Here is a 16,702-nt window from a genome sequence, read left to right on the forward strand (position 1 = left end):
CACTGAGAGCCTCCCTGGTCTGCCCCACTGGGGGCTTGTACCTCATTTCTCCTTCACGTCCTTCCACTTACCTCTCCCTAACCCCCCTTCCTGATGTCAAATAAAATCCATGTATTTTCATGAACACAAACTCTCTTTATTTAACAAAATGGGGGAGGGGAATGACACTTTGGTGAGACTGGGGAAAGGAGGTGGGAGAGGGGAAGAGAGAGGGTGGGAGAGGGGAGGGGGAAACTTGGGAGGAGGGAGCTGGAAGGGGGAAGCAAGGGGAAAAAGGGGAGGGGAAGCTCAGGGCTCAGGGTTGGGGGTCTCGCCGGAACAACTTGATTTTCATGCAAACCTGCTCCTGGGTTCGCATGTGGCCTTTGATGGCCAGGCTGGCAGCTATCCTGCCATAGACGGCTGCGTTCCTCAGTCTAGTGCAGAGATCATGGATGTTTGGGGCATCCCTCCCAAACCTGAATAAGGTCCATGATCTCCACTCTGGACGAGGAAGACGCCCACCTTCTCCGAGCCCTGTAAGGCTCCTGGGAGCTAGCAGACTGCTCCTGGGGAGTGGTGAAGGGCTGGCTGCCAGTGGCTTACTGGCTCATGTTTTGGGGCCACTGGGTCGGGGCAGTGACTGCTGACTCTGGACTGGTAGGCTTGGAGCTGGCACAGGCACTGTGGCCAAAGTCAACCCCCTTAAGGGCTCCAGGGAAGGGAAAGGGAGAGGAGTGTTCTTGGTTGAGGCTGGAGTGGCCACCAGGGTACCCTGGGAAGGCTGGAGGCCCCCTGTTTCCAAATAAGTGTCTACACAGCACTTATTTCAAAATAGCTATTTTGAATTTGGTGTTATTCCTCATGGAATGAGGTTTACCAAATTCTAAATAAGTGCTCCGCTATTTTGAATTAATTTCGCTGTGTAGATGCTAGTAAAGTTATTTTGAAATAATGGCTGTTATTTCAAAATAACTTTGCTGTGTAGACATACCCTCAGAGAACTGAGCCACCTCAGATATTGTTTCCACATTAGCTCTGCTGCAGGACCTGATTCCTGACAGTACCACATTCTTGAGGGCTTCCCAGAGTACTTACTGTAGAACACTCACACTAAGTCCAGGGTGTGGATGTTTTTCACCCGTTCCCAAGTGCACTTGTTTGGACTGTAGTCTTCCCCATCAGGAGGGTAGTACAGCCTTCACCTATCTTGATGAGAATTAAGGATTTAATGGACCAAGTCCTCCTAGCCACAGAATGCTGTGGGGATGGGGATGGTTGAAGCAGTTTCAATATGGGTTCTCAGTGCAGGGTTTTAAAAATGAAATGTGAAAGATGGTGAGGCATTTCAAGGATTCAAGCAGACGGAACCACAGGGTTTATCCATTCTATAATCTTGATGGGGCCCAGGTGCTGGTGGCCTTATTTGTTGGATTGGTCATGTTCAGTGTAAAAGTTTGGAAACTGAATCACAATGCCACCAGATTTAGGGTTAATTAATTTTTGCTTTTGTTTATAAAATTCAAGACAGAATTAATGTCACTTATAGCATCTGGATATATATTTATACCAGACAAATAATAATAATAATAATAATAGAAAAAGTGTAGTAAATGGCCTAAATTATAACATTCTGGGACATCAGAAAGTTCTTTCACCCTCCATGATAGTTGTCACCATCTCTGATTCCTTGGTCTGATTTTTCAAACCTGTTCTTTGGGTTGTGATCTGCTGCTCCTTCAATTTAGGCCCATGTTCACGCTGTTCTTTTGTAGAATTCTACATTGCAGATAACCTAATCTATATCCAGTCATTTTTAGCACATCATCCTTTTGGATATTAAGTAACCCAAACACTATTAATGGATAAGCTTAATTTAGCCAACTTTTGTATTTTTTCTGTTGGCTTTCAAGTTTAGTAATTCTATGTAAAAGAATTGGCAAACCATAACTTATGCCTGCAAAGCATTGACCTAAAAGTTAACTCAGCTATACTCATTTACTAATTACAAATCATTAAAAATATAGATCTCATCACTTTTAATCTTGCCATTAAGAATTCTGGAAAACATTAATTACCATTAAAGATTATGGCAAACATAGTGATTCTTTAATGTTGACATTTCTTATCTTCTTTAAAAATGGGTTTTTCATTCAAAGTTCAATTTTGTTTGTGAGTCATTAAAAAGAAACTTCATTAGACATTTTCTTGCCAACACATTTTGAGGAGTGTCTCAGTTTTAGAGTCTTGCTATTTAGTTACTTTTAATGGTTCCTCATAAGCAGCTCGATTTAAAGTTCTAGGCAGAGAACCCACACCTTGTCCACCACAGCCTGATGGTCTTCTCTGCATTGTATTTATAGACTCCCATGGCACACTGTAAGTGTTCTTCGTACTCCCAATGCATACCCAGGTGAGAGACTAAGGGTACGTCTACACTGCATGCTTATTTTGAAATAAGTTATTACAGAATAGTTCCCTACACTACAAGGAAGCCTCAAAATTAGTCTGAGGCAGGCTTCCCTAATGTAGACATGATATCTCAGTTTAGAGCCCCAGAAGGCACTGGGGAGGAATAACTTAGAATGGCCCAGGTGAGGAGCTATTTTGAAATAGCAGCAGTGGAGCATCTACACACACCTTATTTCAAAATAGCTATTTCGGAATAGGTGTTAATCCTCGTAGACTGAAGTTTACAGATTTCAGAATAAGCCATCCATTATTTCAAAATAATTTCAAAATAACAGAATGGCTGTGTAGATGCTCACATTGTTATTTCAAAATAACACTAGTTATCTTGAAATAACAGTGCAGTATAAATGCACTCTACATTTATGAAAGATGTTACTGAAGAACTTATAGGCAAGACTGGGTAGGAATACTAGTGAAAGCCATAGTTTCCAAAGAATAAGCTAGGTCTTAATCAAGATATAGATTGTGTTATGATACATAAATTTTGCTAAGCACAGCAGGAAGAACCAGTCATCTTGCTGGTAACTCACAAAGCAGTAAAGGCGCTGCTAATGGATTTTACTGACCCTCTCCATTTGTCCATTACTTTTCAGGTGATAGATAGACAAGGCCAGAATAAAATACCTACCTGTAAGAGCTGCACAGCCATAGTTCCTTAAGCTATGATACTATGGAGATACAATCCATCATAAGCTATGCAATGTCAGATTGAGTCAATTCTTGGATAGACATCTAATAGGAAAACCCAGGGGTGATTCAGTAGCTGGCACTCTTCACTCAAACAGACACATATTATTCCCCAGCACAAGATTATCATCCGGGTTATTGTGATATGTTCTGGGTAAGACACGAAATAGAATTTCTGACTATCAGTAACCACTAAATAACCCATCCAATGCCCCCCACTACTCCCCAGTCTATACCATGTAGAGACTAGGGGATCTAGAACCCTGCATCTTTGCCAAACCAAATTAATTTAAATATTTTTACTGATTAAAGTCCTCCTAAAGTTTCTACTTCTTGTCCCAAACTGTTGAGAATCATTTCTCTATGTTGAAAACTTCTTCATTTCTCATCAGAGATAACTGCATTTCAGTAGTAGATGAACTTCATATATAGGTTGAAGTAGGCATTTAGGAAATACTTCCGGATAAAAGGTACCATAGCAATGTATGATCAACATCTATAACCATTATGTCACCTACTAGCCTAGTTTTTTTTCTTTCGCCCGAACATTTGAGAGAGCCAGTTTCACTGGTACAAGGAAAGCAAACACAAGAGGAGGACAAACACTTTTTTAAAAAAAATTCTGAACAAACAGTCATATTGTAGCCAAAAGTCACTCTTAGCAACGGTGAAAGGTACTTGTTGGGTAGCGATTGGTTTGAGTTTCAGTTGAAGGGATTTGATATGCAGTGACGGGCAGTTGATGGTTAATTTTGCATGAGCATGGACCCAGCAGGTGTGATCATTGTTAAATCCTGTAAAACTGTGCTCTTGAGAAAAGACTATTGTGCAGCAACCACTAGTGCTATGTGACACTGTAGAATTTCAAAGTTGCTTGACCAGCTATTCAGAGATCTCAATATTAATTCTCACCTTGGAATACTCTCATGATTGGGCTTTTACCATCATTCACTCAGGGAACATGTGAGTTAAATGACCAAGTACAGCTATGCAACAAGTATAAACTACACTCAGTTCCAATATTGAGCATTAAATATTGTAATACAGCAAAACCAGGAAGTAGTAAGAGAGTGCTAACAGGGATATATATAAGCCCTAAGCCAGTGCTCTCCAACCTTTTTAACCACAAGATCACTTTTTCAATTTAAATGCAATGTAAGATCTACCTCAAACCCAAATACCCTTGCCCCGCTTCCTTCCTGCCCCTTCTTTGAGGCCCTGCCCCTGCTCCAGCCCTTCTCCAAGGCCCTTGTAGGAGGGGCTGTAGGCTTAGCCCAGGTTGGAGGATTGGGGTCCAGGAAGGGTTTCAGTGTGCAAGCTCTGGGAAGGAGTTTGGGTGCAGGGGAACTCACGTCTGGGGCAGGAGGTTGGGGGCAGGAGGAGGTTCAGGGCTAGGACAGGGGATCCGGATGCAGGCTCTGGCTGAACACTATTCAATTGAGATGGCTCCCAGGTGGTAAAGTAGTGGGGTTAAGGCAGCTTACTCCTGCCCTGGCCCTGCACCTCTCCTGAAAGTAGCTGGCATGTACAGCAATGGCTCCATGGCACCACATGCTGCCCCTCCTCTACAGGACTGAGCCCACAACATCTATTGGCCACAGTTGCCCGTTATGGATCAATGGGAGCTACAGGAGTGGTGTCTGCAGGCAAGGACAGCATGTGGAGACCCCTTGTTCTGCCTTTCTCAGTGGCTGCAGGGACATGCCAGCCACTTCCAGTAGCAGCAATTACCACAGGGATAATTACTCCAGCCACAACAGGTTAGGCATTTTAGAACTCACTACTCAAAGAATTACATTTACACGTAAGAGAGAAATCAAAACTATGAAATGCACAGACCAGTCAAAAAGCAAACATAACACAATTTTCAAGCAGTAAAAGAAGTAACAACAACCCTCTACATGTGTGTTGGGCTGGGAAATGAGTGAAGGAGAGTATGTATGTGAGAGAATGACACACACACATACAGGGTGTGAGCGTGACAGAGATTTGCATTGCCAACCTCCCTCCATCCCCTTCTCTCTGTGAGAAAATAGGGTACAGAAGTGGAGGGAGGAAGGACACCCTGACATCAGCACCTCCCCCTTCTCCCTCCCACACTCTGCACAGCAAGCAGGAAGCTCCCAGGGGGACAGCTCCAAGGCAGAGGGCAGGAACGTCATGACAGTGGGTGAAGGGGCAACTGAAGTGCCAGTGCTTGATAGCTCCCTGGCCAAACTAGTCAGGATCACCTGTCAAAGGCTCCAAGATCTACTGGTAGATCCCAATCTACTGGTTGGTGACCACTGCCCTAAGCTAATGTATGAGTGGTTCCCTGTAAATTAGGAAAAGCTACTATGGGCTAATTGAAGTACCTATAGCCATGTTTTCTCAGGAATCTACTGTAATACAGCAGCCTAATAAAGGTGTGGATCCCCGTAGGCCATCTGAAGAACCTGTAGCCAATTAGGGCCTGTTAGGAGCCTAATTAAACCTCCCTGCTTCAGGCAGACAGGGAAGAGTGAGGAAGGAAAAAGACCAGAGAATTGGCAAAAGGGAGACTCCCTTCCCCCATATCAAGGGCCAAGGATAATCCTACTCAAGTGAAAGAGATTCAGAAACCCACAGAAATTGAGAGGGGCTGGGGCTCAGTCTCTTTCCCTATTTTCCTTCCTGAGCCACAAGTGGGGCCCGCCACATCCCAAGAATGGCGATGTCCTTGTCCCCGCCAACAAAAGCATAGGACCCACTACTCAAACATTTTCCCCTTTCCAACAATACCATCATAAAACTGTCCACATTGGAGCAAAACACTTCCTGGGCTTTAACTGCTACTTTGCATAGCCTCTAGATGGAACAAACATGAGCAACAACACGGTTGCAGTAACTAGCATACATGCTGGAAAACAAGCGGACATGATTTTATTCCTGACCAGCCGTTTGCTAGTGGTTGTTACTCATACTAACCTGGTAATGAGTATGGATCTCTGGATCCCATTCCCACTTTCCCACCCAATGGAAGCTACACTCCATCCTTTCCTTGATACCTGCTGGTTCAGTGAGCTGAGACTCAAATTCATTTCCACACCATTAGGAACAATATGGGTACTCAACAACCCATACCTTGACTATATTACTTTTCCAGTTTCCTCTCACACTTGCCTTTTAGCTCATTTGTCAATAGTCCATATTTCCGTGAACCTACACTGCTGGACAAGACAGCTGTTAGACTGCTAGGATGAATATCATGCTTCTCTTCTACACATTGGTGATACTTCTAGACTACAGGCTTTTGTTGACAGAGGCTTTGTTGACAGATACTGTCGACAAAGCTTCTGTCGACAAAGAGCGTCTGGACTACATCCAGTTCTGTCGACAAAGCAAGCAGCTTTGTTGACATGAGAGTGTAGATGCAAAGGACAGTGTAGATGCAATATCGTCTTCTGTCGACAGAACTCTGTCGACAAAAGGCGTTATTCCTTGTAGAATGAGGTTTACCACCGTCAACAAAACTGCCAAGTTCTTTCAATATTATGTCGACAGAACTCGGCAGTAGTGTAGACCCAGGTATAGTTTTGTTGACAAAAGTCTAGATACCCTGGGAGTGCAGCTAACTAGACTATTGCAGTGGATGATCTCAGCTCACTACCTAGTGGCCAGTATAAACAGCTATATTCATTACCAAAGTGCAAACAAAGGGCCAATCCAGAGGGTTGTTGAGCTCACTCAACTTCCACTGGATTTTCAAAACAAAGGGCACAGCTACAGAGAGGATGGGGCCCACAGCTAGCACTTCAATTGATAATGACTCATGATACTACCCAAAAGATGATTTAACTGGACATGTAAGATGTGGCTTATATTATAATAATACTTAGCTGTTACATGGCACTTTTCTTCTGTAGGTCTCAAAATGCTGTACAAAGGACATAAGCATCATTAACTCCATTTTAGAGATGGGAAAACTGAAGCACTGGAAGTGGGGTGATTTGCCCAATGTCACCGAGGGGCAGATTGGAAATAGAATGTCTAAGATTTAGTTCGGAAGGCTGGATCCAAAAGGCTGATGGGTCAGATCCAGCCCAGAGGCCATTTTTTGTCCACCCTTGATCTACACAGTACGGCTGTGTCTAGACTGGCAAGTTTTCCACAAAATCATCTGCTTTTGCAGAAAAACTTGCCAGCTGTCTACACTGGCCGCTTGAATTTCCGCAAAAGCACTGACGATCTCATGTAAGATTGTCAGTGCTTTTGCGGAAATACTATGCTGCTCCCATTTGGGCAAAAGTCTTTTTCCGAAAAACTTTTGCGCAAGAGGGCCAGTGTAGACAGCAGAGATTTGTTTTCTGCAAAAAAGCCCCAATCGCGAAAATGGCGATCGGGGCTTTTTTGCGGAAAAGCGTGTCTAGATTGGCCACAGACGCTTTTCTGCAAAAAGTGCTTTTTTAACGGAAAACTTTTCCGTTAAAAGCATTTCCGGAAAATCATGCCAGTGTATACGTAGCCTACATGTTTTCAGGCCAACTACTCTACAGAAAATAACTTTTAAAAAATGGATCAGAATCTCCCCAAAGTTCTCATCACACTGTAGTGCTGGAAAGTTGCTGGCTATCCCTAGTTAATGATTCATTTGGTGTGGGTCTAGTCTGTTGTAGAGCTGGTATAACGAGCTGCTATGGTATTGTCATTGCAACCTGCCTTTGGAGACACAGAAAGGGTGAGATTGGCACAGCCAGAGTACCAATATGCTCCAGTGATCCTTTACACATGAATGATTCTATTGGGGGCATAAGCTGTTGGTGTATTATAAGGTGAGCCTCAGGATAAGGGAGCTGCAATAGGCTACTCTACCCCCTGTAGTCTCAGGCTACGTCTAGACTGTCATGATTTTCCGGTAATGGTTTTAACGGAAAAGTTTTCTGTTAAAAGCATTTTCGGAAAAGAGCATCTAGATTGGCACGGACGCTTTTCCGCAAAAGCACTTTTTGCAGAAAAGCGTCCGTGCCAATCTAGACACGCTTTTCCGCAAAAAAGCCCCAATCGCCATTTTTGCGATCAGGGCTTTTTTGCAGAAAACAAAGCTGAGCTGTCTATACTGGCCCTTTTGCGCAAAAGGACTTTTGCCCGAACGGGAGCAGCATAGTATTTCCGCAAGAACACTGACAATCGTACATGAGATCGTCAGTGCTTTTGCGGAAATTCAAGTGGCCAGTGTAGACAGCTGGCAAGTTTTTCCGGAAAAAGTGGCTGATTTTCCAGAAAAACTGGCCAGTCTAGACACAGCCTCAATGTTGAGGTTTTGTTTTTCACACTTGGAAAGATGACAGATAAATTTGGAGAGAGAAAATTTCTGAGTCAAAGATCAGACACACATTGTAATAATTGTTTTCTTAAACCCAGAGTTTCCATGATATTTTATACTGGATAAAGGCATAAATATCTCATTTCCTTATAAAAGGCTATTTAAGCGTACATACTGATTTTACCCTCCCTGTTTTGGAAATGGAAAAAAACAAAAGCACAAATTCATCTTTATATATCTTTATGACAGAAGCATTAATTCAGAGCTCAGATGCATAGACATTTTATTTGAAAGTACACCAACAGAAATATTGCTTTGTACATACTTCCACTTCTGGTTTCAAATGCCATATTCATCTGTGAAATTCATTTAGACTGGAAGTCATCCCATTTTACAGATTACTACAATCTATGAAATGTGTCTCAAAGAGAAACTACATCTACATCTTAGAGAGCAATGCTCAGGATCATCTGAAACAAGATGTTTTTGCAGCTCCAGCTATAAGTGGATGTATGCTTTCTGTATTTCCTTTAAAGGCATGGCTGATTACTAAATGAAAATACTTTCTTCTACATAACCACCTTGGATCATTTGGTGCTGCCACATTAGATTTTATCCCATCTCTTCACCATAATTTCCATGTCAGAATATTTGAAGTGTTAGATGCTGTACACTGGCCATGAAAGGAGGACTATGAAGGAGAAAATTTGCACTGACATTCAAATATCTTGATGATCAGCAGTGACTGAATGTGCCTGATATGCATGAAACATAAAAAACACAAATCAGAGTGTTCTTGTAATGTATAAAGTTACCAAATCACAGTATTATCGATCTGAGGTACTTCTATAATCCCCTGTCATGGTAATAGCCGAGCAGCTCACAATCTTAACTCGACAGCTCTAAGAGGAAGTGAAGTGTTGTTATCCCCATCTAACAGATAAGGAACTAAGGCCCAGACTAACTCATCCAAGCCACACAAGCTGTTTGAGGTGACACCATAGCTCACATCTTAGGCTAATGCTCAACTCTCCGTACCATTTTTCCTTCATACATATTTTTATATTGTAGTTATTACATGAGTTACTTTGTTGAATTTTGTTGCAGAATACCATGAAAACTATGGCATAGACTAGACATAGTCCTGAGCTGCAGAGTCTCATTCTAGACTGAGAGGAGGGAGTTGATTCAGTCAATTGCTGGAAATGGCATCAGGCTGAGGAGTTGGGACTTCTTAACTTTCCATGTTATTTGGGTGTTTTAATCTCAGGCCCAGCACTAGCCTGAATTTACCAGAGCTCAGAGAGTAGCCTCATTACAGCAATGGGGTTCCTACTTCATTTTTGAAGCACAAATCACCATATAAAATATAATAAGTGCAAAGGCTAGAAACTGAATTATTAGGTATATGCTCTGAGATAGCACTGGCCTCCAGACGCTGGTGCCTTTAGCATCTCACATCAACTGGTATGGAACCTCTTTCCTGAGTTTACTGTTCAGAAGTAACCCAAGAAGAGTGAAAACAGCAGCTGCAAGCACCACAATCATAACAATAAATGGAGTCTGGAAATGATCAGCAGTAGCAGTAAGTGAACGGTGGGAATCCATGCGTTCCTGATGTTCAGAATTGTCCAGCCCTGTGAATGAAGAGAGAGAGGTTGTTATATTCTATACTCTGTTCTAGTTATGGCCAAAGGTCTCAGGATAAGAGAACTTACATTTAAAATGTTACATTCAAGACCAAGTCAGTAAATAAATCAATTTCACTCTATTACACACATGTCATTGTGAACATCAATCCATCTTTGTATTAGTAAAGACAATTTCATGAACTACAGCAGGGTCATTTTAGGTTCAATACTAAGAAAATATAACTAGTAGAAGAGTTAGGGAGTGGATCAATTTTTCAAGGATGGTTGAGGATTCACTTTATTGGAGACTTTAAAGACTAGACATGCCAATCACAATGATTGAACAAATGGTGATAATTAAATCAATGACGCTATGATAAGGAGATGGATTGCATCTCCTCTTTCTTCCTAAATAAATGATTCAGTTAGCATTTTTGAGCTCTGCAGATTAAAATGATCAATCTAGAAATGTATGAAATAATGAGCTAACCTAGATGATATTAGTCAATACACAGACTCCTGATGTTTATAGTGGAGCCATCGATAATAAAATATCAAATGCAAACAGACATGCACAGATTTTGTGAAATGAAAAGTGATTTACAGACACTTATACTAACACATGAGATTATTTGCATTTACCAGCATTCCTGTTCTGGATACCATCTTTCTGAAGCTGAATTGGCCCAACAACAACATCCACCTTTTCTTGGTGAGAGCTTGTATCTCTCTTGGACCTGGGTACACAGCCCTGGTAGCATCGGGAAGAATAATCATATATCTGGCACACCACCATTTTACACTGCAGATAAACTGATGAATGTTTGTTAAGAAACCTGAAGGCATTGAATTTGAACCGTATGGTGGAGCTGTAAGGTGAATAGTATGTATTGTAGGTAGGATCTCTAATGCACCTACAATAAAGAAAGAAAGAAAATTAATCTTTATGCCTCAAAAATAAATTGCTGATATCGAGCATGCCGTATATACAAAGATCCGAATAATTTAACAATGCATTAACAACAGGAAGGGAGAAAAATATGTATTTATAGTAAGACTAGAAAATGAAAGATTTTAAAATAGTAGCAGTGACTTGTCTGAAAGCAAAACATGCAATATTCTTTTTCCTGATTCAGCTAAAATTGTATGTACATGCCTAAGGGTGTGAGTTGTTTTATTGAAATCACATGCTTGAAGTTAACTTTGTGCATAAGTCTTTTTGTACAATCAGGGCTCAGGACAGTCAAGTTGCAAAGGAGTCACCAAGAAACCATTAATCGATGGAAAGAGCCCAGAGCTGCTTATTTATATCTCTAGGGCTATATCTAGACTACACAGTTTTGTGGGAAAAATAGCCATTTTTCCAACAAAGCTTGAGTTACGTCCACACTGCAAGCACATTCTTTCGACAGTAAATTGAAAGAACAGAGGGCTTTTTGCGCAATTAGTAATCTTCATTCTATGAGGAAGAAGCCTTTTTGTGAAAGAGCTCTTAAAATTAAAATTCAGTGTCACTTGCAAAACATACATTTGAATCAAGCATTGAAATACAGTACAAAATTTGGACAACATAAAGAATGAATATTTAAAAAACACAATATTTTGAAAATACACAGTTGAATTCTATAGACAATCTATTTGAGGCTGAATTCAATCTTGATGTAGGAAGGCAAAAATTCATTAATCTCAATGGAGTTTGTGATAAAACCTGCTTACATCATAACAGAATTCACCTCCCTAGTTACTACATAACAGGTTTGAGTGTAATCACTCTTTCATGATTGCATGGCCTTAACATCATTTCTATTGCTATGACTCATTTCTTGACAAGATTGGCCAAAACAGTTCTTTTAAGTTTATTGATATGGGGAAGTGAAATCAATTTGCATTGTCCCTCTTCAGATTATTCTGTACAGAACAGATACAGAATTGCATGCACAGATTTATTGTAAGCCATTGTTGAGAAAGTCCTTACCCACTCCTGATGATATCATAGGTTATTGTTGTAAAATCATTGGGATCAGGTGATGCAATACAAGTGTCCAAAAACAACACTAGATTTCGGTCAGAGCTGTGAATTGAAGCTTGAAGGAATAAATTCTGGTTCAGCTCAACGTAGTACGGAGACTCATACACTGGCCGTGAGAAGGACGATGATTCGTAAAATGACATGTTCACATCATATCTACTGTACTGGGTTTCATTGACCTCCTTAGTATCCCTAGCAACATACATTATTTCTTTCCATGTGTTTTGGAGCATTTTACAGATGATGTGCAAGTGAAGATCTTTTTGCCTTTTGATTACATAACCAGAAGAAGTTGCTTTGATCAAGTTGGAATACATGATAGTATTGTTGTTCCCCTGTATGGCACATTAAATATTGAATTATCTAATACAGTCACATGTTTCCTGAGACCACAATTACCATGATATTTACTAAGCTTTTGGTGAACCGATAGAACAATATACATTTTTAAAGCATCCCCTGGAAGTATTTTCAAATAAATGTGACTTTGATCCTTTCCGTCCACAAGACATTTAAAAGAACATTGTAGGCTGTGGGATACTGTGATTACACTGAGATGTGAAAAATATTTTCATTTAACCCAAATACAGGCAAGCTGTTTAACATTAGTACAAAGTTTGACTATGAAATGCACTAAGGTCCTGATTCAGTAAGGGTACATCTACACTGCATACTTATTTCAAAATAAGATATTCAGGAAGAAATAGTCCAAAATAGCTTATTTTGAAGTAGCGCATCTACACTGCAGGGAAGCCTCAAAATAAGTCTGAGGCAGCCTTCCCTAATGTGGATGCACTACCTCAATTTAGAGCCCCAGGAGGTACTTGGGAGTAATTAGTTTGAATGGCCCTGGAAGGGAGCTGTTTTGAAACAGTCGAGTGTCCGCACTACTGCTATTCTGAAATAGCTATTTCTGAATGGCATTATTCCTTGTGGAATGAGATTTACAGAAGTAGGAATAAGTTGTCCGTTATTTTGAATTTATTTCAAAGTAACAGAATTGCTGTGTAGATGCTCTTATTGGTATTTCAGAACAATGACTGTTATTCCAAAATAATGCTGCTGTGTAGATACACCCTAAGGTGTTTAATCTTGTATCGAACTTAATGCACATGAGAAGTGCTACTGAAGTGAATACTTTAAAGTAGACGTGTGTAAGTACCCTGCTGAACTGAAGCCTAAGTTTTATTACTGTTCAAGAACATCAGCTCATGATGGGAAAAAAATCTGTCAACATTGATTGAGGTTGTTCATATATCTGCCCTGGCCCAAAATATTCCCCATAAAATCAAGCTACAACAATTGAGGTGTTCCCTGCAGAAAGGGGAAGGAGTGGTTACCGCATCTGACACTGCAGTCATTAGTTCACTTATAACTCCTGTGAATCACAGAGCAGGTTTCTGTTCATGACCCTTTTCAACGTGAATTGTGTAGTTTTGCACAGACCCGTATTCAAACTACTTGCTAAATATTCAACTTCATACCTCTCGCCTTGTGCCACAGCCATTGTATGGTATGTTGAATGTAATATAGCTTGTTGTAATCTTTGGTTTACAAAAAGGATCATTCAAGCTGACATTCTCTGAAGCATAGCCTTGTGATTGAAGATAGGCTCTGTTAACAACTGCGTGCATGTATTCTGGCATGCACTGAAGAGCTGGTGGTTGGATAAAACACATATTATGAGTGATTCAGGCATATAAAAATTAAATGTTGTTACTAATATATATGCTGCTACCTATTCTGTGTGTATGATGGGGCTCAGGAGAAGGTGTTCATAAGCCATACCACAATATTTCACCTCTCTTCTGTCTTAATTATCAATTTATGTACCAGGGGCTTCTGGTTTAGGCTGTGGGTTACTATCACTAAGAAAACCTGCAAATTATTTTGATTATTTTGATTAGAGCGAGTCCATCATCAGTGATAAGGATCATGCATTGCATCAAAGTGATAGTGATTCAATTGGGACTGGATTCTGTATAGTCTCTTAGTAAGCAAAAGGCACATTGAAAAGGAGTTTCATTTGAATGAGGACTTAAAGATCAGACTTTGAAAGGCTGTGAAAGGAGTTCAAGATCATATGAGGGGACCTCTGAAGCAAAAGATATGGACACATTGCAGAAGATTCAGAGAAGAGCACTAAAAACTGGGAAAGTGCAAGGAATGAATCTAGAGGTAAATAATTCTAATACTGAACATGTATCAGTGAAGAGCTAAATACCACTGAGCACCGATAAATAATAACTAATGAGTTGAGGGGAGAACATGAAATTGACTCATGTTGTATGAAGAGGGGTGATTTCAATGAGAATTTTGTCTGTGTCAGAGCTAGGATCAGACCAAAAAATAATCATTAAATTGTACAAGGGACCATAAGTAAGAGTACTGAGATGAGGTGATGAAAAAGTAGATTTAGGCTGACTATCAGAAAAAATGTCCAAAAATAATTTGATAATAGAAATGAATAGCTTTCTATTTAAACAAAATCAAACTATTATCTGAAACCAAAAGGCCAATGAACACACACTGTGAAAGATGACAGTGAGTGGTATTATACCGAGGTGGTTGAACATTAATCAGTGGTTATTTAACAAATAACAAAATAGACTTGTCTGCTGGAAAGCAAAGTTCTGTATTAAAAATGAACTTACTAGTATCCTGATTTGCTGAAATGATGTAGTAGTCAGCGCGAAACCCTCTGTTTGTGACACTCGAGTCACTGTGAAATCGAACTGTCATCAAGTTTGAGGATGATGTATATGTGAGATAGGAGCCATAACAAATTTTCCCCAATAAAGGAGAAGTGTAGAGTGGTCCATCATATATCTCAATATAATCATATTGGCAGTTACCACCTTCTGTCCTAGGGAATAAACATGAGTATTTTGTAAACTATTTTGTAAACTCCTATTTACGTATTCATCACAAAGCAACACAGAAATCTCAGATTAAACCCTTCAGACTGCAAGGTGTTTGTGACAGAGTCTTCATTGCACATCTTGTGTGGTACCAGCCACTTTGTTAGGACTCAACAAGTAACAACAAATACTACTCCATTCATGCAATTTTCATTTTAGGTTTACCCATTACTTAGAACTGTTAAACCCTGCTGAGAAATGTTATTCAAATGCAAAGGGTACCAATCTGAAAACATGACTATGAACCCATGAACTGTCCATGAAACTAGTGATTTACTTACGAGATCTGGCTAAACGAAAGTGTTACACGGTAATTGTTCTCTGCTTCTATTTCCCACACACAATCTGCATTGTTTGGATAATTTCCAGGATAGAACGGGCTATGAAATGACCCAGATGAATATTGAAGGACACCACCACAAGTATATCTTGCTGCTGAATAAAATGTCAGAAGAAAAAATACATATGAGCCTTTTATATTTACTTTTGCATATATTTGTGTATGATATAAGGGGCAGGGATAAAATCTATTGAAGATTTAAAAAAACTCATTAGAAAAACATTGGATCTTGAGAGCAGCAGATCACACTCAGTCTGATTTAGTTCTCAGCACCTCTTAAGATTGGGCATTAAATGGATAGAGCTAAAAGCAGAAACCATGGGCCAAACAAAATGTTCAGGGAAAAAATATTATGATTTTTTTCCTTTGATTATGTTATGTTCATAATACATGTTAGAAATAAGTTTTTGAAAAATGATCTGGTACACTGGAGACAAAAAGTACAGTCTGAATGAAAATAGCATCAGCAATCAACTTTGGAACATCACCATTTTTACTTAATGCAGAGCTTTAAATGACATAGGGTACGTCTACACTTGCTCCCTAGTTTGAACTAGGGATGTAAATGTAGGTGACTGAAATTGCTAATGAAGCGGGGATTTAAATATCCCGTGCTTCATTAGCATGATCTCGCTGGCACATTATTCACAAAATAAGGAGTAATGTTAGTTCGAACCAAAGGGTTTGGTTCCTACTAACACATCTTGGTGCGCACTTTCACTTTTGAAACAGCTGTTGAGCAGAGTAACGTGCTGGATAGATCATGCTAATGAAGCATGGGATATTTAAATCCCAGCTTCATTAGCAATTTCGGTCACCTACATTTGCATCCCTAGTTCGAACTAGGGAGTAAGTGTAGACGTACCCATGCAGCTAATACAGTCCATCTCAATTTTGTCCCTGGGGAACACACAAAAAGGAGAAGAGCTAGAAAAGTCATTATTTTAAGGAGGGATACACACACACACACACACACACACACACACACATACACATATAAAAAAAACAGGATTTGATTTTTGTTCCCATGAAGAATGAAAACAAATTTTAGATCCTCAGAATTATTTTCCAGACCAGAATTCTTGTTTTGCAGTCACAGACTCTTGACAAAAGGGTAAGCACTGAACAGGAAGCAAAAATGAAGGAAGCATGGTATAATGGAAATGGCATGGAGACTGGTCTCTGGTCTACACGAGGAATTTATTTCAAAATAACCACCCTCCACAAAGGCTGAATTTATAAGTGAAGCATCCATACTACCAAGCCCGTTATTTTGAAATAATGGGCCATGGAATTCAAAATCTGTACTCCTGCTTTTCATCAGGAATAACGCTAATTCCAAAATAGTTATTTCAAAATAAT

At 40.1% G+C, this 16,702-nt stretch overlaps 1 protein-coding gene across 1 annotated transcript in view; it reads right to left on the bottom strand.

Annotated features, from left to right (window-relative positions):
* Positions 1-8,616: 8,616 nt before the first annotated feature.
* Positions 8,617-16,702, bottom strand: part of LOC106732019 (scavenger receptor cysteine-rich domain-containing protein DMBT1-like) — a 100,196-nt gene continuing 92,110 nt past the window's right edge. The window contains exons 40-45 of the mRNA XM_014573714.4: positions 15,282-15,435; positions 14,734-14,945; positions 13,564-13,736; positions 12,026-12,414; positions 10,693-10,964; positions 8,617-10,056 (exon numbers count right to left, since the gene is read on the bottom strand). Coding sequence (XP_014429200.4) covers positions 9,875-10,056; positions 10,693-10,964; positions 12,026-12,414; positions 13,564-13,736; positions 14,734-14,945; positions 15,282-15,435 — 1,382 coding nt within the window. The 3' untranslated portion in view covers positions 8,617-9,874. The remainder of the gene's footprint in view (positions 10,057-10,692; positions 10,965-12,025; positions 12,415-13,563; positions 13,737-14,733; positions 14,946-15,281; positions 15,436-16,702) is intronic.

The sequence above is a fragment of the Pelodiscus sinensis genome, chromosome 8 (genome assembly GCF_052426305.1).
Source record: "Pelodiscus sinensis isolate ZL-2025 chromosome 8, ASM5242630v1, whole genome shotgun sequence".
Taxonomy (NCBI): Eukaryota; Metazoa; Chordata; order Testudines; family Trionychidae; genus Pelodiscus; species Pelodiscus sinensis.